Source organism: Eptatretus burgeri, chromosome 1 (genome assembly GCF_056783735.1).
Source record: "Eptatretus burgeri isolate ZD-2024b chromosome 1, Ebu_testis_v1, whole genome shotgun sequence".
In the NCBI taxonomy this organism is placed as follows: Eukaryota; Metazoa; Chordata; class Myxini; order Myxiniformes; family Myxinidae; genus Eptatretus; species Eptatretus burgeri.
This window is the reverse complement of record NC_140961.1, coordinates 94,693,523-94,718,498: the sequence shown is the minus strand read 5'-3', so window position 1 is coordinate 94,718,498 and position 24,976 is coordinate 94,693,523. Positions and strand designations below refer to the sequence as shown.

General features: G+C 38.9%; 1 protein-coding gene across 3 annotated transcripts in view; it reads right to left on the bottom strand.

Moving 5' to 3' along the window:
* LOC147034981 (protein CASP-like) overlaps window positions 1-24,976 on the bottom strand; it is a 71,260-nt gene that overhangs the window by 8,232 nt on the left and 38,052 nt on the right. For all 3 annotated transcript variants that reach the window (XM_085891910.1, XM_085891918.1, XM_085891927.1), the window contains exons 13-16: window positions 22,617-22,680; window positions 22,439-22,523; window positions 22,163-22,296; window positions 401-461 (exon numbers count right to left, since the gene is read on the bottom strand). In XM_085891910.1, the coding sequence (XP_085748036.1) occupies window positions 401-461; window positions 22,163-22,296; window positions 22,439-22,523; window positions 22,617-22,680 (344 nt within the window). The remainder of the gene's footprint in view (window positions 1-400; window positions 462-22,162; window positions 22,297-22,438; window positions 22,524-22,616; window positions 22,681-24,976) is intronic.

Sequence of the window (24,976 nt, the reverse complement as noted above, 5' to 3'; positions counted from 1 at the left end):
AAAACTATATATCTACTGTTCTGTTCGGATTTATCTGCTTGTAGTATTTTACTCGCATAACCCGCGCTCTGCGCGACATGTTGGGGTGGGTGTGTTTGAGAAAGGAACTGATGCAGAGTATAAGTAGTAATTTTACTTTAATGCAGTAAGTGGAATACAATTTCACCGTTTCAGAACCATTTTATTTACTTTTTTTGTACCATGCACCTCATATGGTCTTTGAGATAATGTAAGCCGAATATCACGTTACTCGAGCGTAGAACAAAGTCGAAGATAGCACGACACGAAACCACAAACTCGGAAATAATATATAAGATGCTGTACAATGGGTGCACATACATCATTGGATACTGTTGTGGTTTAATCGAGCATTTATAGTCATATAACCAGTTTGACTCACACAGAAATCTTGTGGTTGCTTCAACAACTGGTTCTGCAACCTTCTCTGCATCAGCCATTCCCTGATAGAGGAAGTATGTAAGAGAGACAAAGGAATCAGGAGAAGAGGGATTCATTTAGAAATCACTTTGATGAATCCATAATTTAACCTTCATTTCATCACCAAAAATGAGTCACGCTGGGATTAAAAGCAACAAGCCAAACTATCCAAGAGCGAATATAATCAGCAATTGAAGAATTAAATGAATTCAAAACAAACAAAAAGCACAACCAACTCGGTGTTTTGTCAAAAGAGGGAAAAGGCCGAGAAAAATCCAAAGTTTCAGCTCAGAAAGTCCAACTAACTCGACTCTGTGGCATAAATGTTAGGGTTTTTGCTTTGAGTCTGGGAGGTCAGTCATTGATTCTGACTCTGGCCAAGTCATGCCAAAGACAAAAATGCTACGTGCTGCTTCCTTGCTTGATGCTCAGCATTAAAAGGACAGAGCATGCGAAAACCCCAAAGGTTGACAAGAAATTCCTCCTTGATTTTTCCCCACTGAGTGTGGAGAAAAAAAGCGACTGTCATAAAAAAGTTGCAGCTGGCATCCCTGGGACAGAGTGCTCTGGGAAATGTCACTTTCCCCCAGCTCATTGGCTGTGTTTGTCTGAAGTCGTGTATTTGGCTACACGTGTCATTTTTTTGTGTAGCAGTAGATGATAAATGGGGTTTCTGGGATGCCCATTCAAATGAATGGGGGAAAAGGGAAAAACTTTCTGACCCGAGCCCCAAAAGCTCAAAATAGGAGACTCATTTTCTCCCCACCTATCCCCTTCCCTCCCATACAAGCAAATGTAAAATTGAGACTAATTTAACATTCATTTCCATCGAGTATATTCACTTTATCTCTTCAAGCATGAAAGAAAAGGAAGTTTACTATCCCTCCTTCGGTTCTGTAAAATTGGGAAGTGCCTTCAAGATCACAGTCGTACTGTGAAAATGAGGAAGTATTCTGTGCCCACGTCTCTCATGGTTATCTATCTATAATTCCAGCAATCTGTGTGTGTGTGTGTGTGTGTGTGTGTGTGTGTGTGTGTGTCTGTGACCGCTGTTTCTCGACAACCACTGGTCCGATCTAATTGAAACTTGCCAGATATATTGCTGGGGACCTGAGGATGTGCCTTTTCAAGGTTTGATATTAATCGAACAAGTGCTTCCCAAGTTATGGCCATTTATTTACCAAACCAATGACAAGACACGTTGTTGCGTGGGCGTGGCCGATAGGGAAGGGAAGCTCAGCCGCGTTCCCCATTTCGGGTTACACGTACGGGCTTCCGGATAATGATGACTTCGTGTATTCTAATAATTTCTCGATTTCTTATGCGCATTTATAGATAAACACAATGCCCCAAGTTATGATCGTTTTCATATTAAACCGTGCATAAATTTCGGTAACATCAGAGTGCTGGTATGCTCCGAACCAGGAAGTAAATTTTTTTTCTCTCTCTTCTCTTCTCTTTTTGTTTTTGCTTGCCATTGCGAAAAGGTAAAATACGTTGGCGCTAATTGAATAATTAGGTATTAAAACTAAATTGCGAATAATCGTAACTGTGAATAATATGCGAACTTCCGGGCCATGCACGTACGGGCACGCGAGAGCAAAGAAACGGCTGTGTGGTTGTTGTTTGTTGCTCGCGGTTTGAATATTTATTTATTAATTATTTTTTTATTATTATTATTATTATTTTTTTTTTACGAGCACATACTAGTATCTTAAATCATCAGAACACTAACAGAACAAAGCTTAGCAAAAAGAAAACAAAAGAAGCTATTTAAACGCGTTTTAAATGAGAGAAAAGATAAAATCTCTATTTCAGCCCTCACACCCGAACAAAGCCAAATAAAGCCCGGTCATTTCCTTTATGAGACACACCCGGAAAACCCCATTGTTGTGTAATCTCCCATGATGTCATCAACTCGGATTATTTATTGCCAAATGCAAACTTTGTTTTATTCAGAGAATGGAGTATTTAGAAGACGACTCCAACCTTGCAGATCAATCGTTTTCACAAGATGAGAGGCGAGATCCTTAAATCAATTCATTATTTGTTGTTTTATACAGAATTAAATCACGATACAACCAATAATTATTGTATTTTTTTCGAACAGGTTGTCCCCAATAAGAACATCGTTGATAACTGAAGCCTTTGAATAGCACGAGGAATGGCAAAAAATGAATGACTTCCTAAAAGACATTCAATCGTTCAGAAGAGAATTGAATGACATTATTGTTGGCTGGAAAGAAGTCCTCTCACGTCCTCTGACCTTGAATGAGTCGAGTCAAAGGTGAGAAATTATCCCTCTGTCTGTCTCTGTGTGTGTCTGTCTCACATCCTCCATCTCTGTCTGTCTCTATGTCTGTCTTGAGTGTTGACTCATTATTATTATTATTATTATTATTATTACAGCGCGTGTGCTGTATACAATTGCACCGAGTTTGAAACGTCCCTGGTGTCTACCACGTCTCCCGTGTCCCCTGTCCCCTCCACCCCCCCTCCCCCACGTGCCTCAAGACAGACAATGACGGCCCTCTGGTAGATGCAGTGCGTAACCTCGACGGAAATAGCGAGAATTGACGGAAATACCCGAGTATTTCAATGGAAATTTGTGAAACTAATGTGTTATATCTGTGAAAACCATTTAATTTATTGCTTGATGGGAAAAAACCAAGAAATGCACCCCTCTCATGTACGAACGAATGAAAGACGTCATTTCCGCCCACCATCGCATTTCGCGCCGATCGCCGAATTCTGAAAGCTAAGTTCTTCTTATGCTATCATTCTTTTGCGGCCCCCTGCCACGCTGTATCGAACGATTTCATTCCTTCTGTTATATATATATATATATATATATATATATATATATATATATATATATATATATATATATATATATATATATATATATAGGTGCTTATCACAATAACAACAAGATTTTTACATTTCAAATATTAAGTACGCTTTTTAATTGTTTTTCAACTGAAAAAGCATAAATTGCATATTTTAACATAAGTGTACTCATTTGCTTCAACACAGGCTGTATTGAAGGATTTCACTTGTTATTATTATTATTTCAGTTTAAACACCTGTCTCGATGAACCAAACACACAACTTAATCTTCTGGAGGTAAATGTTTTATTATTTTATTAATATCATGATATAATCATCTTTATATACCCTAATTGTTCTTCACTCTTTGTTTTGAACAGAATATGTTGACCTCATTTCAAAATCACAAACCATCAGACTGCTGCGAAAGAAGATTTTGTTCAATGTTTTTGCTTTTGTTTAATTATATATGCTTTCCTTATAATTACCTAATTTTGAATTACAAAAAAAAGAATAAAGGAGATGTAAAGGAGAGGGGGGGGGGGGTTGGGGGAGGGTTCGGGTTGGTGGGGGTAGGTGCGCTCCCCCAACGACCCAACACCCCTCTCATCCCTCTCCCCTCCCCGTGTGTGTGTGAAGGGTGGGGGTTGGGATGAGGGGGGTGCTGGGTCAAAGGTGGGAGTACACAGGGGGTGGGGCTTGTGTGGGTGGTGTGGCTTGTGTGGGTGGTGTGGCTTGAGTGGGTGGTGTGGCTTGAGTGGGTGGTGTGGCTTGAGTGGGTGGTGTGGAGCTTGTATGGGTGGGTGGAGCTTGTGTGGGTGGGTGGAGCTTGTGTGGGTGGGTGGAGCTTGTGTGGGTGGGTGGAGCTTGTGTGGGTGGGTGGAGCTTGTGTGGGTGGTACAATTTTTTTTAAATTAAACATGTGTGTGGGGAACTAATAAACTAATCACTAATTATGTGGATATGATGGATGTGGATGTGGCTTATGTGGGTGGGGTTTGCGTGGGTGGGGCTTGTGTGGATGTGGCTTTTGTGAGTGGGGTTTGCATGGGTGGGGCTTGTGTGGATGTGGCTTATGTGGGTGGGGCTTGTGTGGATGTGGCTTGTGTGGGTGGGGCTTGCGTGGGTGGGGCTTGTGTGGACTGTGGATGTGGCTTTTGTGGGTGGCGCTTATGTGGGCGGAGTCAAAAAAAATTCAATTTATCTTTGTCTTTTGTAATTCCTGTGAATAAAATGAACCTAAAATCTCTTCCCCCTTGAAATCACATAATTTGTAAGTCCAAGGGTTTTTTTCAATTTATCTTTGTCTTTTGTAATTCCTGTGAATAAAATGAACCTAAAATCTCTTCCCCCCTTTAAAATCACATAATTTGTAAGTCCAAGGGTTTTTTCAATTTATCTTGTCTTTTGTAATTCCTGTGAATAAAATGAACCTAAAATCTCTTCCCCCTTTAAATCACATAATTTGTAAGTCCAAGGAACTGTACAGATGACATCAATAATTTAAAAAACTTAATGTGTCCATCGCTTGGTATAACCTTTTTCAAAATGAGATTTCCACATGTATATTCTGAACTATATAACCAACTTTGAACTTGGGCTTTCTGGCATTAATCTCTTTATCATATTCTAATTTTGTAAATGTTTCTGATGGCTTAGTTTTTGTTGAGGTGTGAATCGTGTCGTTGCACTTATCTACAATGTCCTGAATTAAAGATAACCATTGTTGAGAACCGAGTTGAGTGAACTTTTTATATAGTCTCTCTTTTAAAGTGTGATTGAAACGCTCAATAACAACCGCCTTTCCTTCATTAAAGGTACTGTATAATGTAATTCTGTTTTTCTTAAGAAAATTCATAAATGTCTTGTTGTAAAACTCTGTACCCTCATCAGTCCACAATTTTTTAGGTTTTCTCTTGCTTTTATTGAATATCTGTTGGAAAGCTAACATAAGAGTTTTACCTGTTTTGTTTTTCAAAGGAACAACCCATGCATATCAACTCCTCAAATCAATAATGGTTAAAGCATACTTGTACCCTTTATCATTATTGAGTTCAATCAAATCAGCGGACAAGATATAATCAACTTCCTTGGAATAAACCTTCCTTCTATGAAACTTTGTGATTATTGGTTTATGTAATTAATCAGCTAATTGCTCTTCAATCTTGATGAGATCATTAGAACCCATAAGTTTTTTGAATTTCCAAGCCCAAGTTTCAATTTAGCACTGATCATCTTCTTCACGATGAACCTATCAACTTCTTTCTCTCAAGGTTGGATTTTGTATCAGAGACAAATTATACAACATTTTTCTATCAGCTTCATGGTTTTCTTCCAACGTCATGTTATTCCTGTAATCAATATCATGCTTCATGCACACTTCATCAACCCTATTGAAAGGTTTGCTCCACGGTTTAGGATTGTCTGCCTCATCTAATCTTTTATTCAAGTTTGTTCCTGGACCACAGAAAGAATACCCTGGTGGATGTAATTCCCCTGGTTTTCCAGTTGTTGTAAATTTACTTCCTGATGATAACTTTTGTATATCTCCCCCTCGTTTGTGTTTGGTGATGAATTCACTCTTTTTTAAGCCAGACAACGAACATGTATCTTTTTGTACAACCCTATTATTTTTACTTTTAAAATACGAGATATTTTTCGTATGAGTTTTCTTTTTACATTTGAGACAATAACTCATAAATTCTGACAGAGTGTGAAAACCTTTTTAGTTTCCAACATGCACATTTGAATCTTAATTTTTAAAACATAAAGAATCCTTAGAAATGTTTTCACTCACTCCTCCATTTATTGAAGAAAAAAAATATAAAACTTTCAAAGTCAATTACAGCAACATCATCAATAATATAATATTTTTCTTCTTTCTCCTCTTTATCTCCACTTTCTCGTTTAAATATTCTCCCTGAAATCGATGTTAGTCTTGACGTATATATGTCTAATAGACTTGCCAATTCTTTGTTTTCCTCCTCGGTGCATTTAGATTTATTTATTTTCTGTAATAACTTTAATCTTTATAAAATCTCACTAGTTTCCATATTTTTATATTTATTTATTCTCTCTCTTTCCTCCCTCTCCCTCTCCTCCTCTCTCTTCTCCCTCTCCTCCTTCTTCTCTCTCTCCTCCTTCTCAAGTCTCAGTTTCTTCAACTCCTTCTTCATCCCTTATTATCCTTGAACCACTTTCACCCCATATAATATCATACATATTGTTGCGAATTCGCGCCCGCCGGCGTGCGAACGGCCACGTAACTCGAATCGCGGCACGTCGCCCACCGGACGGACCATTCTGTCGTGACCTTCCCAGACCAACGCCAGGAGCTAGTCACGGGTGGGCCTTTCGACCTCACCACAATCGTGCCAATCGGCCACCCGCGTAGGATAGGGTTGTTCGCCAAACTCGACCTACCTCAGTAACCACGTGGATGGTAAACCGGGCGATTGTACCACGCCACAGGCCGACTCCGGACACGAACCGCTTAAGCGGTCTGTTCCGTGCTACAGTGATAACCGAGCGGTGTTATCGTCGGCCTTGACGGTTCCGATTAATTACTGGGATGTTGCACCCACTACGAACCCCTTACGTGATGCAAGATGGAGGGTCAATAAAAAGGAAAAGAGACTAAGCAGAGCGGGAACATTCAACAAGGAAGCGTTTTATTCACACACACACAGACAAGCACAGAAGGCACGTATTTACAACCATACAATTATGCACAAAAAGCAAATGTAACAAAAGAAATGATGCAGAGCTACAACCGAATACGCGTACACACGGCAACACTTAAACAGTTCTACTTCACAGACGGCGCCAACACACACATTTATACAAAAACCCCAAAGAAAAGAAAGAAAGAAGTCGCGACTTCCCTTTTATGGCTGGTGAGTCCCTCTCCGGCGCACTATCCGTCCGGACGCGCAGATCCACCTCACCACTGGCGCTCCCGCATCTTCCGTCCGTGCCTTCGTGATAGGGCCGCTCGCCAAGGCACAGGCGCAGGACCTCTTCCCGAAGAGCAACTCTCCACAAAAACCAACCGAAGACCAACCAGACGAAGAGGAAGAGGCGGAAGAGGAAGAGGCGCAAGAGGAAGAGGCGCAAGAGGCAGAGGTTGAAGAGGAAGCGGCCCAAGAGGAAGAGGCTCAAGAGGAAGAGGCGACAGAGGAAGCGGCCCAAGAGGAAGAGGCGACCCGCCCGTGTGCATCTTTTATAGCGTGGGGCTCCACCCTTCTCCCCACCCTGTTCTCGGCATCACCTTCCTTCGAGAGGGTTCCCGAAAAGGGCGTTCCCTCACGCTTTCCCTCCACCCCGCCCCGTGCGGGGGCCGGGGGAGTCAGTTTTTGGCTCTGGGCCAGAGAATTATTCCCCCAAAATGAGACCCCTCCTTCACATGATCTCTGACCTTTGACCTGCATCGCCCCTCCTCCACTCCAAAGCGCGGGGAAGTCAAACAGGAGAAACAGGTGGGGAAACCTGCGCAACCTCGCAGTTCCCTCCTTGGCACCTTTGTTTTCCGTTCGGAAGCGGACGTAGTGGTGAAGATGTGGTAGCGTACATGGTGGAGGTGGCGTGGTTTCAGTGTGGTTGGCGCTGTGATGGGGATGGCGTGGTTGTTGAGATGCTGTTTGTTTGAAATAAAAGATAGAACAGAAAAATGGCTAACTGGAGGATCGCAGCCCGAATGGATCACATAAATTCCCTCAAGACAACGGGTTTGGGCTAACTACACATGTACCGATGAAGATATCTCACCTGAGGGCCCTTTATGGTGTAATGCGAATGTCCACAGCCGTAACAATATATTCATTTGGATTCTGTGATACTCTTGAATCCACAATTATTTTTCTCATTAAAGGAAACCAATAAGATTTGTTGATCATTTCTAAAAGAGTTTTATATTTCATCACCTTTGGAAGTTCATTTTTATTTAATATTTTAATCAAATCTCTATTTGTGGGTTCTTTTAATATCAGTATAGGGCCAGTTCTTAACTGAAAAATGCCTGTGTGTATGTTCCAATTCATAAGGAATGTAAAATCTAACACCCTTTTCTTGTAGGTATCCTTGAATGCAAAAATTATAATTTTCTTGAAGCCTTCTTGCTGTCATTTTTGTATCAGAAATATATGACAGATTAATATGATGACACGTAATACTGTTGTGGGCCGGGGTTCAGTGGCGATAAACGACCACTCGGGGGACCAATAGGGTCGTCTCTACCGAACACCCCGGAATTTTGGTCGTGACTCGGATAATCCGAAAGGTCACAGGTCCCTTAGCGGACCGTGGTCGCCAATATTTCAATGGCGTGGGGTAGGGTTAATTGCTTAATTTCAATATAGCGAAGTACCCACGTCGTCGAACTACAGGGGAAAACCACACCCTCGACGGACCTCGGGCAGAACGGGCCGTTTACCGAGCCGGGTGTAAACCGAGCAGGGATTACCAAGATCAGTCGGTCAAAATGAACAATTTACGACACGAACGGCCTTACTACTTCTCAAGCCCGCACCGTGCTGGGTCAATGGTAGAAACGACAGGCAACGAACTGGAACATTTAACAGATATTTATTTACAATAATAAGACAGTTCAGACTGAATCACAAATAAAATGCAATTTACAATGAGCAAAATCACTTAACAATTCTACTTATCAGACTGAAAAAAACACAAACGCACGCGCGCGCACACGCACGCGCACGCACACGCGCACGCGCACGCGCACGCGCACGCACACGAAATGGACCCATGGGTCTTTATTCGGCCCATCAGCCCAGAGGTAAGGCGAGCTGGGGGAACAGAGCCTGGCCGGGTACCTTCCCGCCTCGTGCGGTCACACCGAACTCCAACCACCACGGTGGGACTCAAACCCACGTTCCGAAATCCACAGGCCCACGACTGGCTGCTCGGCCACCACCACCACGATGAGCCACCGCGAAGGACCACATACCACGACACCACCAGGAGCCACCGCAAAGCAATAAGCCACGATCACTGCAGTACTCTGGTCCTGACAACCACTCTACTCTTTCTTTCCTCTGGCCACTCGCCTCCTGATTGGACGAGGGGTTGTCAGGCGACCAATGGCCTCCCCTCATTGGTTGGGCCGAACACTCCATCTGGCAAAGGCGGAGCTGGCCTGACGTGTTGAGCTTCCTGATTGGACGAAGGGTGGAGTCGGAGCTGAGGCGATGAGTGAGGAACGAAGGAGATTTGTTGGCGTTGTGCGGCTTCAAGATGTAAAAAAACCTGACTACAAAAGAAACCAGCAGCGTACACATGCAATTCCCATTAGACATAGGGGGTGGGGCCCAAACTCTAAACACATACTTATCGAGATAACTGAGCTATGGGTTTACTGCATACATTTATGGACTGTATGTGTGCAAAAGGGCTTCCAAATCCATAACACTCCATAACAATACCACCCCATCTTCCTGTTGTTAAATCAGTTTGTATTCTTCGACTTTGTATAATTATCCAATTTCCTTCCTTCTTCGTCATATAAACTATTGCTTCACCATAATATAATTTCCTATTCCCGAAATTGTGTATTTGTTGTTTGCAAATTGTGTTTCCACATTTCTCCTGATTCTTACCAAGAGGATAATATTCTTCTTTACGAAACTGATAAAAATCGTGTAGGTCTTCTAGGTTTAATGAAAAAGACCAATTATATCCTAAATCATGCATATTATACCTCCATTTCTCTATTCTCAGAATAACTATACTTCCTTCTTTATAAAATTCAATACTGAGCAGATAATTGAATATTTAATAAGAAAAGGTGCATGGTTTGTTGAACCAGGTGTTGTGGTTGTAAATTCTACTCCTTTAACAAAACGTGCCATTTTATTGAAGGATATATCTTCTTCTTCTTCTTTCGGCTGCTCCCGTTAGGGGTCGCCACAGCGGATCATCCGTATGATCCGCATTGTGATTTGGCACATGTTTTACGCCGGATGCCCTTCCTGACGCAACCCTGGTCGCCTCTTACGACACAGGGATATGGTACACCTATTTTAACCGGGGTATACACCGGCCCAGTATACTGGTACTCATTTCGCCGACCTCGGAAGGATGACAGGCTGAGTCAACCCCCTGGTGTATTAATTCAGTGGCTCAACGGGGCTTGAACTCAGGACCTCTTGGATCCCAAGCCGCTGCCCTAACCACTGCGCCAACACCAGGCTCTTATTGAAGGATATATATTGTGATAAATCACTTAATCTCACCAAGTCATTCGCGTCAATCGGGCTTGGATAATTTATTAATTTATAAACATTTTTCATCTCAATATTTTTTGCGATACTATATTTCTGTCGTTCAGCCTGTGCCTTTGTGTAATAATTTGATAAATCAATATCCAGTTCTTGGGATACACCAAAGATAGAACCATCTTTACCAACATCAGTCATTTATATTAGATTAAAAATAATGTCATTAAAATTTTTATTTTTGTTGAGTTGAAATAACACATCGACATAATTGACCACAACACTTGGAATTTAATTCTTGGACTTAAAATGTTTGATAAACACCATTCTGTAAGAATGTTATTACTTCAATGGGTGGTGGAAGACCATAACTCTCAAAATAATACTTGTCTTGACTATTAAAAATACAAACCCAATGAGAACCGTTCCCAATATTATCTTCTAAGTTCATAATGATATTCTTTGTATGTTGAGACACGTTTGTTAATTCACTTCTCATACAAATAACCACATTATGAATTTTTCATTTCTTACAATATTTGATAAGTTCCAAATTTGATATTGTATTCTTTCCAAATTCTTTAAACCACTCATCAATGCTCATTTATTGATGAGAGATATAATCCATTACCCCTTTTAGTTAATTTTACACCTGCTTGTGCGATCGAAGAAAGCATATCTCCAACTAACAATCTCGCTTTATCAGGTAAACTTTCAAGTTTTTCAGCAAAATCTACAATGACACCTCTTCCACTAATTTTCTCCAACTCTTTTTGAGCCTGGAGTTGAGCCTTCCTTTCGTTGGCAGTTTTCAACGCTGCTGAAATACCACCCGTCAATGCTCCAGCCACACTTAAACCAGCAAATAAAGGAATTAGAAATTGGAGAAATCTTCCACTCGTCTCTTATTGAATATTTCTTCAACATTGGTTTTAACATTTTAATTTTAAGTGAGCCAATATCTTTCAAGATTTTCACCTGTTTTCTTGTGAGCAAAACATCAATTCTTACTGCTCCTTTTCTCTGAATTGTATTAACATTAATCATACAAGGCTTTTGATTTTGAATGCAAGATGATAGTTTATGAAGATTGATTTGATTAACATATACCCCAGTTGGCACTTCACTACTCATTTATTTATCAAAAAAATTATGTGAGACTAATCATAACACCATTATCTGTATTTATCTGCAATTCTGTTTCTTCCAAAAGCAAACAATATGTATTAACTTCTTTACTCTCTCCTCTTTCAATGTATGGGGAAGTATCCACTCTATTAGACTTTATAGTTTCCTTTTGAGCACTCAGGTCAATCGCATAGATTGTATACACTCTCTCAATGAATTATAATTCATTAATTATCAATTGTGAATAATTTGATAATTATCTCATTCGATAAAAATACATCTCATTCACAATAATTTGATAATTATATAATAATAACATAATGTGATAATGATAATTATCAATTGTGAAATCAACCTTGTAGTTATTTTTAAGTTTAATCATTGATTTTGAAGTACGTTTTTGAAGATCAATAACAATATTTTTTGGTTCATCACCCTGTTCTTTCATAAGGCGAGCAATTTTGGAAGATATTTGAGAAATCTCATGTGCTCCGGGTGAAACTGTTATCGTTTTGTATCCACTTCCCGGATTATAACTAAACTTCTCATTTTTCTCGGTGAAATGAAACAAGGTATAAGTTTCCATGGAAAATAAAGCCGCCTCATATTCTTTTGTGGCGTCAAGTTGTCGTGGGTATGAAAATGAAGATGTGTGGTCCCTTGTTGTGAAATTAAAACTAAGAATTGTGCTTCTCATCTTATTTAATATGGGATAAAATGTCTTTGTATTGACATTTATTAATTATTTTCATGTTCATCAACTGGGCTAAAATGGCTGATGCTGAATTAAAACAATTGTTATTTTCAGCCATCTTACTACCGAACAGCAATAACAGTCTATTAACTAATTGTGATGGGTCATTTGGAAGAAAACCAACACCTGAACCAAGCCTACTTAAAGCCTGAATGATGTGTTTCTCCTCATTCTTCCTACTTTTACCAGATATATTGACCCTATAATTAAGAGAGTCCAGCAGATCAATATACACTCTGTCATCCTTATTTTTCATATCCAATGGTTTATCAAAATACTTTGATTCATCCCTCACAGTTGAACCTTGTCTTCCATCTTTTGTGAGAAGAAACATTAATCTGGGGGTTAATTTAACAGGGGGTTGAACAGACCTCAAGAACCTTAATTTATCATTGAATATCAATCCCTTTTCTTGAGCAAGATGAAATATTGCTGGTTGTTCAGTCTTGCTTTGGTTTTTTTAATCTGCTGAATATTCATTGTTTTGAAGAGCCTTCACAATATAATCAGGGGTTGATTAATCTCTTCCAGTTGTTGAAATAATCCTTCAACATCATATTCTAATTCTACTATATGCTCTAATACTTCCTCCGTCATTTGACTGAAATCTTTTAACATATGAAGTTTTTTCAGAGTATATTCTATTGTGCGAACTGTGCAAGCATCTATAATTTTTTTCTTGGGAAGTTTTCAAAAGTGGTTAAAAATTTTTCTCTTCTTTTCTTTCAAATGCTTCTTCACCCATTAGTTTCTGTCTGCGTTTCTTCTTTATGACTTCCTGTTATTTTACAACTTTTGAAACAAATTCTTGATGTTGCTTTAATCTTCTTGCTCTTTCTTTCGCATCCATTTATTTATTGGAAAATATCATTCACTGAATTATAAAGGTCAACAGGGAAATTTTCTCTCTTCATCGTCCAAGTAGATGTGTTCAAATCAATCCTTTTCTTTAAATTATTTGTTAACATTAATACGAGTTGCAATTTCTTCTTCACTCATACTTGTATCTCTGCTTTTCATACATTTGTGTTGAGTTTCTTCATCAACATCAAAACCGAATGATAAAATCTTAACTCCATTACCACTCAGATGTTGAATAATTTGTATCATTCCTTCTGGATTAGTTTGAAATATCCCAAGACCACTAGAATTTAATTTCTTTAACTCACTCTTACAATGTGAATATTTTGTTGTACCAAGAGAAACCTCAAATATTTGACCTTCGTTCCTCAATCACATATGTTCCTCAACTGAAATATAGTAATAATCCTCACCTTATACTTCTGGTCGCATTGCTCTGGTTGTTGTAGATGCAATACGAATCACATGGTGGTTTTTTTCGAAAATTTACAATATTTTCATTTGTACTATTCAAGAACCTTGATTTATGAAAGTTTTTTTCCAGAAGCAAATTTACCCACAAGATTTATAATAATAGTTGCCATTTATATATGTAATTGTTTATAAAATAAAAAAATATATCCCTTAATACCTCATCTTGTTTCACAACAATATATATTTTTTTATTAGTCGTGTGCTTCATATTATCCCCAAATTCCTTTTTTCTACATAATGTAGAACAATTGTCTCTCCAAAAATTGTTTATATCTATTGAATTTAACTTGAATAAAATATAAGTATTAGCATTGTTTCTTACTGAGCGACGAGGGAGTTGAAAGTATGATTGACTAAGATAAATACAATTACAAGAAGAATGTCTCCCTCTCATGGAGTAGCTATACATTACCGTTTGGTTTCTCTCATCAACACAATCAAAGATAACGAGGTTCTTTTTTTATTTATCCAAATCTTGGGGAGAAGGTATATCATCCGTATTATCACGAAGAATACAAGTTATCGGCTTTGATTTCTTTTTATATCTCTGTGCATCACAAAATAGTTGAATTATATCTTCAATGTTGTAATCATTTAGTTTTTTGAACATTATAAGAAAGGGTTGAACATTATAATAAATACGAGAACACATTAGATGTTAAAGATTTGAAGTTTCCAATGACATTGAGAGATATTCCTAAATTTGAGAAAATGAATAATCTATCTGTTAATGTATATGGATTAACAGATAGTGGGGAAACTTAGCTAAATATAGCAGAACAATTGTGCATTTTGTGAGGAAAGCACCAAATTTGGCACACTCGTGGCCTATCATATTATGAACAGATTTGGATATTGGGCCATCTCAAATTCAGCCGCTGATGGCTGTGGCAGCCATTTTCCACTGCCATCAAAAATTTTGAGATGGACCAATATCCAAATCTGTTCATAATATGATAGGCTACTGGTGTGCCAAATTTGGTGCTTTCCTCACAAAATGCACAATTGTTATGCTAAGTTTCCCGACTAAGATACAAAGTTCAGATATTAAAAATTTCAAACAACTATAAAAATGATGAAACACACATTGACCTTCTCTACTTTATGTCAAAGGAAAAATATCACATTATGCTTTCATCAAAAATTTATCAAGATTAACCAAATCACAACTATACAAGAGAAATGTAAAATGTATCCTTGAAAGAGATGTCTCAACTCCTTTCATACAAAAGAACGATTAAATCAACATTCAAAACATTTCAGTAATCATAAATCAACCGTAATCAATTTACCAAAAGCAGGTTCAAACATATCATTCAAAGATTTTACCAAATCTATAAAACATCCATTTGTGATAAATGCTGATTTTGAACGTATCTTTGAAAAGATGGATTCTGTTTTTCCAAATAAATCGTACACAAATAAATATCAAAAACATACTCCTTGTGGTTTCTGTTATTATATCAAATTGTCTATTGGTGATGAATACAAGTTCGAACTTTATAGAGGAGAAGATGCCTCAGAGGAGTTTGTAAGACGATTGGAAAAAGACCGTATAAGACGAAGATAAATAATGGTTAAAACCTATAAACCAATGTCATTAACAAAGGGAGAGAAAAAGGAAGTGAGAAAGAACAATATCTGTCATATTTGTGAGGAGAAAATTGAGAGAGAGGTCAAGGTTAGGGATCACTGTCATCTTACTGGTAAATATAGAGGTCCAGCTCATTCCCGTTGTAATCTTAATGACAAGCCCCCAAACTTTATTCCTGTCTTTCTTCACAACAACGCTCACTATGACACACATCTATTTATAAATGAACTTTTAAAGACATCTGGAGATATTTCTGCTATTCCGAATACAGACCAAAAATACATCTCATTCACAAAAACAATCCATACATCCCCCATAACCCATATCAGATTTCTTGACACATCCAAGTTTATGGCAAGTCCATTATCTAACTTAGCATCAAATATTAAAAACTTACCGAATCTTAAATCACATTTCTCAAATCAAGATGAGATTGATCTCATCACAAAAGGGAATCCATACGACTATCCATGCGACTACATGGATTCATTTGAGAAGTTTAAAGAAACACAATTTCCTTCAAGGGAAAGTTTCTATAGCAAGTTGAATACAACTCATATTTCCGATAGAGATTATACACAAGCTCAAAAAGGTTTGGGAGAAGTTTAATATAAAGAATCTTGGAGCATATCATGATTTGTATCTTAAAACTGATGTATTGATATTGGCTGATGTGTTTGAAACTTTTGGAACAGTCCGTCATAATAAAAATTCTTATGGATTCGACCCCGCTCACTATTACACAGCCCCGGGTTTGGCTTGGAGTGCTATGTTAAAAATGACAAAACAGAATTTGGAATTTATCAGTGATATAGGATATGCTTTTAATGATAGAGAAGGCAGAAAGAGGAAGAATATCTCAAGTATGTTCCAAGAGATATGCTAAAGCAAATATCTTCCTGATTATAAGAATAATGAGGAAAACTCTTTCCTGATGTATTATTATGCGAACAATTTGTGTGGGTGGGCTATCTCTCAATCTTTACCTTATGGAAAACTTAAATGGGTTAAAGAAAAACATTATGAAAAAGTTTTACAAGACATTGTTGTCTCCTCTCAAAAATAATTGGATGAAGCTGAAGTTGGATATTATTTTGAGGTTGATTTAAGATATCCAGAAGAACTTCATAACAAACATAAAGACCTACCTTATGCCCCTGATAAAGAAAGTCCAAGAAAAGAATCGTTAAGTGATTTAATATAAAAGGTAAATCTCCAGAAAAACTACTTACTACATTCAATGATAAAGAAAGTTATGTTTTGCATCAAAGGAACTTGAGACAATATTTATCTGCTGGGTTGAGAGTGAGGAAAATTCATATGATTTTGAAATTTAAACAGTCATTGGTTAAAGAAGTATATTGATTTTAATACAAAAAGGAGAACAGAAGCAAAAACAGATTTTGAGAAGGACTTTTATAAATTAATGAATAATGCTGTATTTGGAAAGACTATTGAAAATGTGAGGAATCAACAAAACATAAGACTTGCTACATCTTGGAAACAGGCTTCAAAGTTAATTAATACACCAAGTTTTGAGCGAGCAGAGGTGTTTTCAGAGAACTTTTGTGCTATTCATTTGAAAAAAAAAGAGAGTATTGAAATGGATAAACATATTTGTATCGAAACATCAATTCTTGATTGTTCAAAGTCGTTAATGTATGACTATTACTCTAATAATTTGAAATCAAAGTATAAGGATAATGTGTCATCGTTGTATATGGATACAGATAGTTTTCTATTAGAAATTAAGACAAGTGATGTATATGAGGATATGATTGATTATATATATATATATATATATATATATATATATATATATATATATATATATATATATGATACAAGTAATTATAAGTCAGGTGATGTGTTGTTTTCATCAAAGAGTAAAAAGGTTATTTCTAAGTTTAAACATGAATTGGGTGGGAAGGTCATGAGTGAATTTATAGGATTGAGATCAAAGTCTTATGCTTTCACTCTATTGATAATAATAACATTGAAAGGTGTGATAAGAAGCTAAAGGAAATAAAGAAAAACATTATCAAGGAAACAATAAACTTTCAACATTATTACAACTGTTTAATCTTAAAGAAGGAAGAGTACAGAAAAATGAATACAATAAGAAGTTATAAACAACAATTATTTTCAGAAGAGATAAATAAGAAAGCATTAGGAGCTTTTGATGATAAAATATATATTTTGGAGAATGGAATCAATCGTCTCCCTTATGGCTTTAAGTATAAGTGTTAAGATATTGGGTTGCGAATTTTAACAGGCTACCACTTTTTTTTTTTTTTACTGATTTATAAATGATAGAACCAAGCAATGACTAAACCAAAGTGTGGAGATGTCATCAGCCTTGGTATTTAAATTGGAAACATGAAGAATGTGAGAAATATCAAATAAGTCTTTTTGAAGAAATAACCAGGGCAAAAGTCAATAAATCAAATAAGCGGATAAATTTGATTACAAATAAGTTTGAGGATGTAAAGAAAAAAATTAATACCCTTGAATGGACTGAAAACTTTGATTGTCATCAATTGAACAATGGAAAAACAATTTACTGCAATCTCAAAATGATATGTGGCTCAGGAGGTGGTCAAATAAGAGCATTAAGAGAAGTTTATCATTTCATTTCTGCTCAACAAAGACATTTAAACCAAGAACCAAGTTCCAAGTTATTCTTTGTGAATATACTCGAATGGAAATGAATGTTATAAGAAAATTAAGTTATTCCCGAAAGTAGAACATGGACAAATATTCGTTGGCTCGCTCTTTCAGTGGAATGAAAAATTGAAAGGGAAGAATTGCTTGAATCAGTCAGTCTCAATGTTTCATCGTCTCAATTTTACATTTGCTTGTATGGGAGGGAAGGGGATAGGTGGGGAGAAAATGTCTCCTATTTTGAGCTTTTGGCACTTGGGTCAGAAAGTTTTTCCCCATTCATTTGAATGGGCGTCCCAGAAACCCCATTGAACATCTACTTGCAGCGCTACCATAAGCCGTCGACCCTCCAAATCCTCCCCTCCACCCCCACCCCCCAAAAAGTACCCTGAGTCGGGGAATAACAGGTATGCGCTAGAATCTCACTCGGATGGATAGAGCAACATGGCCTTGTAATTTACCACAAGATCTATTCAATTCCTGGTTGAGGAAAAAACAAATGAACTGCATATATTTATTTGTAAATTGGAGAAAATCTCCCATTCATTTTCTGACGACACGTTTCCACCAAAATACAGTACTGTCGGACCCCGCTATTCGTGGGGGATATGCTCCTGAAAAATGTCACGAATGTCAGGGCATTGTTAATTTTTTTATTATTATTTTTTTTGACATGGCCGAGACTCATGGAAAAGCAATTACACACAATAAAACAAAGAGAACAGCAGGAGAAAGGAGAAACACCAACAGCAGGGCAGAGGGAGAAAGTAGATGGAAACAGACAAACAAAAGATGCAAGTAATGACGAGGGGTAAGGGAGAACGCAAAGAGTGGACAATATGAACACAGAAGCAAAAATGTGTTTGACCAGTTTGTTATTTTGTCAAGGTCTGAGGAGAGGGAAGAGGCTGCTGCCTGCCTGTCAGAACGATGAGAGATGTCATGGCAGACAGTGGAGTCATCAGCAAAGAAATAAAGAGGATTTTCCAGAAAGTCAGTGAGATCATTGATGAAGATTATGAGTAATATGGGGCCTAGAACACTGCATTGGGGTACTCCAGCCTTGACAAGGAGAGGAGATGAAAGGGTTCCGTTGAGAGCCACACATTGCCTTCAAGAGTCGAGGAAGTCAGGAATCCAAGAGTGGGGTTGGCCTTGGATTCCATAGGCAGACAGTTTGGAGGGCAAGGTAAGATACCAGACTACATCAAAAGCTCAAGATATGTCCAGAGAGACAGCTCTGATCTCATGTCTGGTATTGAGGACCTCCACCATTGTTGGGAGAGTAGAAGTAGCATGTCCAAGGTGGAGTGACCAGTTCTGAATCTGAATTGATGATCTAAGATGAGGCTGTTGGAGAAAATGAATGATATCAGCTGCGATAATCAATTCCACGACCTTGCTGATGATTGGAAGCAAGTTAATTGGGCTGTCATGAAGAGGATCCTTTTTTTTCACCTTTTTATGTAATGCTGTGATGTTGGCTGATTTCCAATTTCCCAGGTGGATACAGGACACCAGTCCTGAAGTAGAGGAAAAAAAGAAGAAAAAACTGGGAATACGTGAATGTCGAAGCACGTCACGCTTTATGACCCACAAATATGTGGGATCCGCTATTATCAAATCCATGAATGGTGGGGTCCAACAGTATTTTAATTTGTGCATTCAACCAACAAAAAAAAATCTCTGCATTGGATTGCCCAATGTTAAAAATATAACTTGCATTTTCATCAAAGAACTACATCCTTCAATTAATCACTTGTTTTGTCACATCGATTTAAAATTTGATGCAAAATTGCTCCTCAAAGATGTTTCCTTATGATAGCAAGTGAATATCCAATGGTAATCCAATATTTGCCTATTTTAAGACTATTTTCTAAGAGAGACGTGCCAGTAGTAATTGAAAGGGAATTGGCTGTGAAGAGCACAATATAATTTACTCATTCATGTGTGGACATGGAAAGTGAAAAGAGGAAGTTGCCACCATCAGAGATTTTGTCAGTGGCGTACTTGGTAATGAATTGCATCACGACAGTACAATGTTGTGTTGACAGCAAGTAATCTCGAAGCGGAGGAAAACTACAGAAGATAAATGCCTAAAGTGTGGCGCTATTGGGTTTTTGAAAACATGCACTACATGGCCACAATTATGTGGACACCCCTTCTAATTTGTGGATTTGGCCATTTCAGCCACACCCATTGCTGACCGGTGTATAAAATCAAGCACACCATGCAATCTCCACAGACAAATATTGGCAGTAGAATGGGCCGTACTGAAGAGCTCAGTAACTTTCAACGTGGCACCGTCATAGGATGCCACCTTTCCAACAAGTCAGTTTGTCAAATTTCTGCCTTGCTTGAGCTGTCCTGGTCAAATGTAAGTGCTGTTTTTGTGAAGTGGAAACGTCCAGAAGCAACAACAGCTCAGCCATGAAGTGCTAGGCCACACAAGCTCACAGAACGGGACCGCCAAGTGTTGAAGTGCGTAGCATGAAAAAAAATCGTCTGTCGTCGGTTACAACACTCACGACCCAGTTCCAAACTGACTCTGGAAGCAACATCAGCACAAGCAATGTTTGTCGAGATGTTCATGAAATGGGTTTCCATGGCCGAGCAGCCGCACACAAGCCAAAGATCACCATGTGCCATGCCAAGCGCCGGCTGAAGTGGTGTAAAGCTCACCGCCATTGGACTCTGGAGTAGTGGAAACACGTTCTCTGGAGTGATGAATCGCGCTTCACCATCTGGCAGTCCGACGGACGAATCTGGGATTGGCAGATGCCAGGAGAATACAACCTGCCCAAATGCATAGTGCCAACTGTAAAGTTTGGTGGAAGAGGAATAATGGTCTGGGGCTGTTTTTTATGGTTCAGGCGAGGCCCCTTCTTTCCAGTGAAGGGAAATCTTAATGCTACAACATACAGTGACATTCGATATGATTCTGTGCTTCCAACTTTGTGGCAACAGTTTGGGGAAGGCCCTTTCCTGTTTCAGCATGACAATGCCCCCGTGCAAAAAGCGAGGTTCATACAGAAATGGTTTGTCGACATCGTTGTGGAAGAACTTGACTGGCCTGCACAGAGTGCTGAACTCAACCCCATCGAACAACTTTGGGACGAATTGGAACACCGACTGCGAGCCAGACCTAAATCGCCCAACAACAGTGCTCGACATCAATAATGCTTTTGTGGCTGAATGGAAGCAAATCCCCGCAACAATGTTCCAACATCGAGTGAAAAGCCTTCCCAGAAGAGTGGAGGCTGTTATAGCAGCAAAGAGGAACTAACTCCATAATAATGCCCATGATTTTAGAATGAAATGTTGGACGAGCAGGTGTCCACATAATATACACTACATGGCCAAATTGTTTGTGAAGTGGTGTTAAGAGAACGCAGCAAAATAATCAGGTGTTAGCTGAAATTAAGAAGGCATCCAAAGAACAGTTCAGGACTCTTAATGAAGAAACATAACCCAGGACCCCCTCAATGAAAAAAAAAAAAAAGAGACCCCTTCAAAAGCTAAATAAAGAGGAAATCTTCAAGAGATCCTGTATGCAACTAACAGATCTAACCTGGCCAGTGGATCCCAGGAGGCCGATGGTTATTGCCCAACAGACGGTGCCAACTGACCTCAGATTTGATGTGACGTTATGGTCAGAGAAAGTAAAGATAGTGATGCAAGGAGAGTCAATTATCTTTGGGGAGGGGGCATTGATAGGGACCACAAGTTTATGATGAAGAAGTATACAGAAATCGGAGGTGAATGTGAATGAAGAAATTGGAGGCAACACTGCTTCTCTGTGGAGTTGGACTGCAGAGGTTAGGGAAGAATTTCTTTCGTTGATGAATAATGAACAGGATAACTAAGAAGAGAGCAGTGGAAGCAGCAATCTGTATTTGACAAAAAAATATACATGTGTCGCAGTCGTCATACAGTAGAGGGAAGAATCATTTCAGCAGGAAGAGGTGGTGACTGCGTACTCAACCACAGCTACATAGATCATATTGAGGATAAAAAGGGCCAATCGACCTGGTGGAGGTACCTCGACTGATGATCTGGTTGTTGGGTGTAAGTTGTTAACATTGTCACACAATGACTGACTTATCTTTAAGAAAAGGTGTGGGGGGGGGGTGGCAAATCGAAAAATAAAATAAAATGAGAAAATCAAAGGCACTATTACTTTCTTACCTCAGCTTCTGTTCTTTTGCCAATTAGTGGCAGCGTCATCTGGAGGTCATGCTCCAGCCGACCAATCAACTCCTTTTGGTCTGAAGCAACCTTTTCAACTTCTTTATGTCGAGTTTCAAGATCAAGAAACTGAGCTGGAAAGGGAAGAATTTTTTTTTTAAAAGTTTTTTTTTTAATCAATCTTCCCTTGAGTGTCTGCTCCCTATCCCATTTCAAAGTTTTCCTTGACTCGATATACCCCTCTCTCTTTTTCTGCCGTACGTCATTGCAACTTACCCGCACTTTCTCCAGCCGAAGCTCTCAGGGCTGCCAGCTCGTCTTGTAATCGCCTGCTTCTTTCCAACAACAATACTTCTAATGGCTGGGTATTGTGAAATGTAGTGGAAAATTATACACATGGTAGAGATTATATTCTTTATAAAAGAAAGTCAAAAACCAAAGAGGAATGACTCACCTCGCCCTCTCCTTCTTCTTCATCTGCTTCCGATTTATGAGCAAGTTCCACAGAGCGAAGCAGCCTGCAAGGAGAGGAACAAATATAAAAAAGTAAGTTAGTTACATCAACTTGCGAACAAACTCTTTTCTTCATTCAACAAAAAAGTGGTGGTTGTAAATAGGAGAAAATAAAATTTGGTGGTGTATAGATACTGCCCAAGCTATACACTCAGGGAGCGAAGAGGAGAGTGTTAATGGGATATTCATCACAGCCTTTTAGATGCTGAATTCCGAATAATATACAACACTTGAAGACGAAGATCAAAAAATAATATTCTCACCCTCCCTCTACTCTCCTCCTCTCTTCCTTCTTTTGATAAAACTGGGGTACATATTCGGCACAGGCCATGCCAGGAAACAAACTCTCCTCATGCATGTATGTGCAGCATGTTATATGGTGTGTGTGTGTGTGTGTGTGTGTGTGTGTGTGTGTGTGTGTGTGTGTGTGCTGCACTGCAGATTGTATAGAACAATCATTGATGGATGCAGGTAGGCCGGCACGCTGAGACCGAGCTCCTTTTATATAATAGATGGAAGACTTCTTTAAAAAAAAAAAAAAATTTTAACTCATGTTTCAAGGAATTTTTTTTATTTTTTAGCGTATACAGTAAACCCTCAAATATCGTGGGTTCCAATATTACGGGCTTCAACCAATTGCGGGCAACCTATTGCATTCCAATTTCGTTATCGCTGCATTTCATTTCGGCCAACTGCAGTTTTTGAGCTGAGCCGAATTATTGTTTGCTTCTGTGTGTACGATTACCTCCCACTCCGACCATTTTCTGTTTTCTCGCGTTCCGTTAATTGTAGTAATCAGACCAGCACATGGGAAAGAAGCTAAATTTAACAATGAAATGACATGACATGAGGCAGTGATCTTCATTATTGTTTGGGGGGGGGGGACACTTTTTGCCGATAAGACATCAGTGTGAGACTGCCACACCACCTGCAGGACTCCAAAATGGCTGCTATTTGGCCTCGCCTCCATGTACTCTTTTTTTTTTTAAGTTGTGGTAACTAGGCTGCAAGCACAATTGCTTACATACTGCCATCTACTGATGTTACTTTTATACTTTCCATTGAAACAATCATTTGAAACCATTGGGTCAATTTGATAGCATTTATGGTGGATTATGATGGGTTTTTTTTCTCCACTTTTGTGTATTATCGATCACGTGTCAGAGGTCACACTTTGGGCCACCAGGGAGCTGCCAGTGGCTCACGAACTGTGCAATGAAGAACAGGGACATAAGGAGATCCTGTAATACTAGATCTATAAGATCTCGTAGACACACAACTGTTAATAATGGTGCCCAAACTGTGTCCACGTGTATGATTACCTCCCACTCTGAGCCTTTTCTAGTTTCTCGTGCACCTTTAAATGTCGGAGTCAGACCAGCATACAGGAACAAAGCTAAACTTAAAAATGAATCTTCATCGAACAGGAAATGACATGCAGAGATCCTGTCACACGACAGCTACAAGATTTAGTGGACACACAAAAGTGAATAATGGCACCCAAATGTAAAACGGACAAATTGTACCAAAAGGCAGTGAAGGGATACGACATTGTACGAAGAAATAGTTGATAGATACGTCAGCAAGAAGTGAAAGTACGCTTCTGTGGGCCGCCATTACTGGATCAACTGTGTGCAAACACGAGTCAAATATCCGTTCAAGTGTTCCCGCTTTGCAAAAGGCTCATTCCAGTCCCATGATCATTACATTTAAAGGATGGGGAAAAAAAATAAAAATTTTAAGCGCTTAATGTTTGGATCGAGGACCGAACAGAAAATAATGCCTTTGACTGGGTCAGTGTACAGGGAACATATTGTGGATTTACTCCAACGTTGAGTGAACCGGTGTATGGGAGAAATCATTGTGGATTTACCAACGTTTTCATGATGCACCCGGGGCCGAAGGCTCCAGTTCAACCACGGCTCACGGAACGAATTGAGGAAAAGGGATTTATGCTGGAGCAGGTTTTTAAACGCCAAAGAGACAGGATTATTTTGGAAGAGGATGCCATCTCATACCTTCCAGTCCAAACAAGGAAGATCCAGCTGCTCCGGGTCACGGTAGCTAAGGATCGTTTTACCCTTCTTCTGCGTGGCTATTCAGCAGGTAACTTTGTCGTGCTCCCGATGATCCAACAGCCACATCTTTCTAACCTCCATGCTCCCTCCTCCAACAGTATCATCATCTGCAAGCTAAGTTTTGTGTTTTCTATTTTCGGCAGAGTGCAGTACGAACAAGTTTGTCATGCGTTTACCCTCACCCACCTCGCTGTTTTGTAATAAATTTAAAAGATAAAAGTAT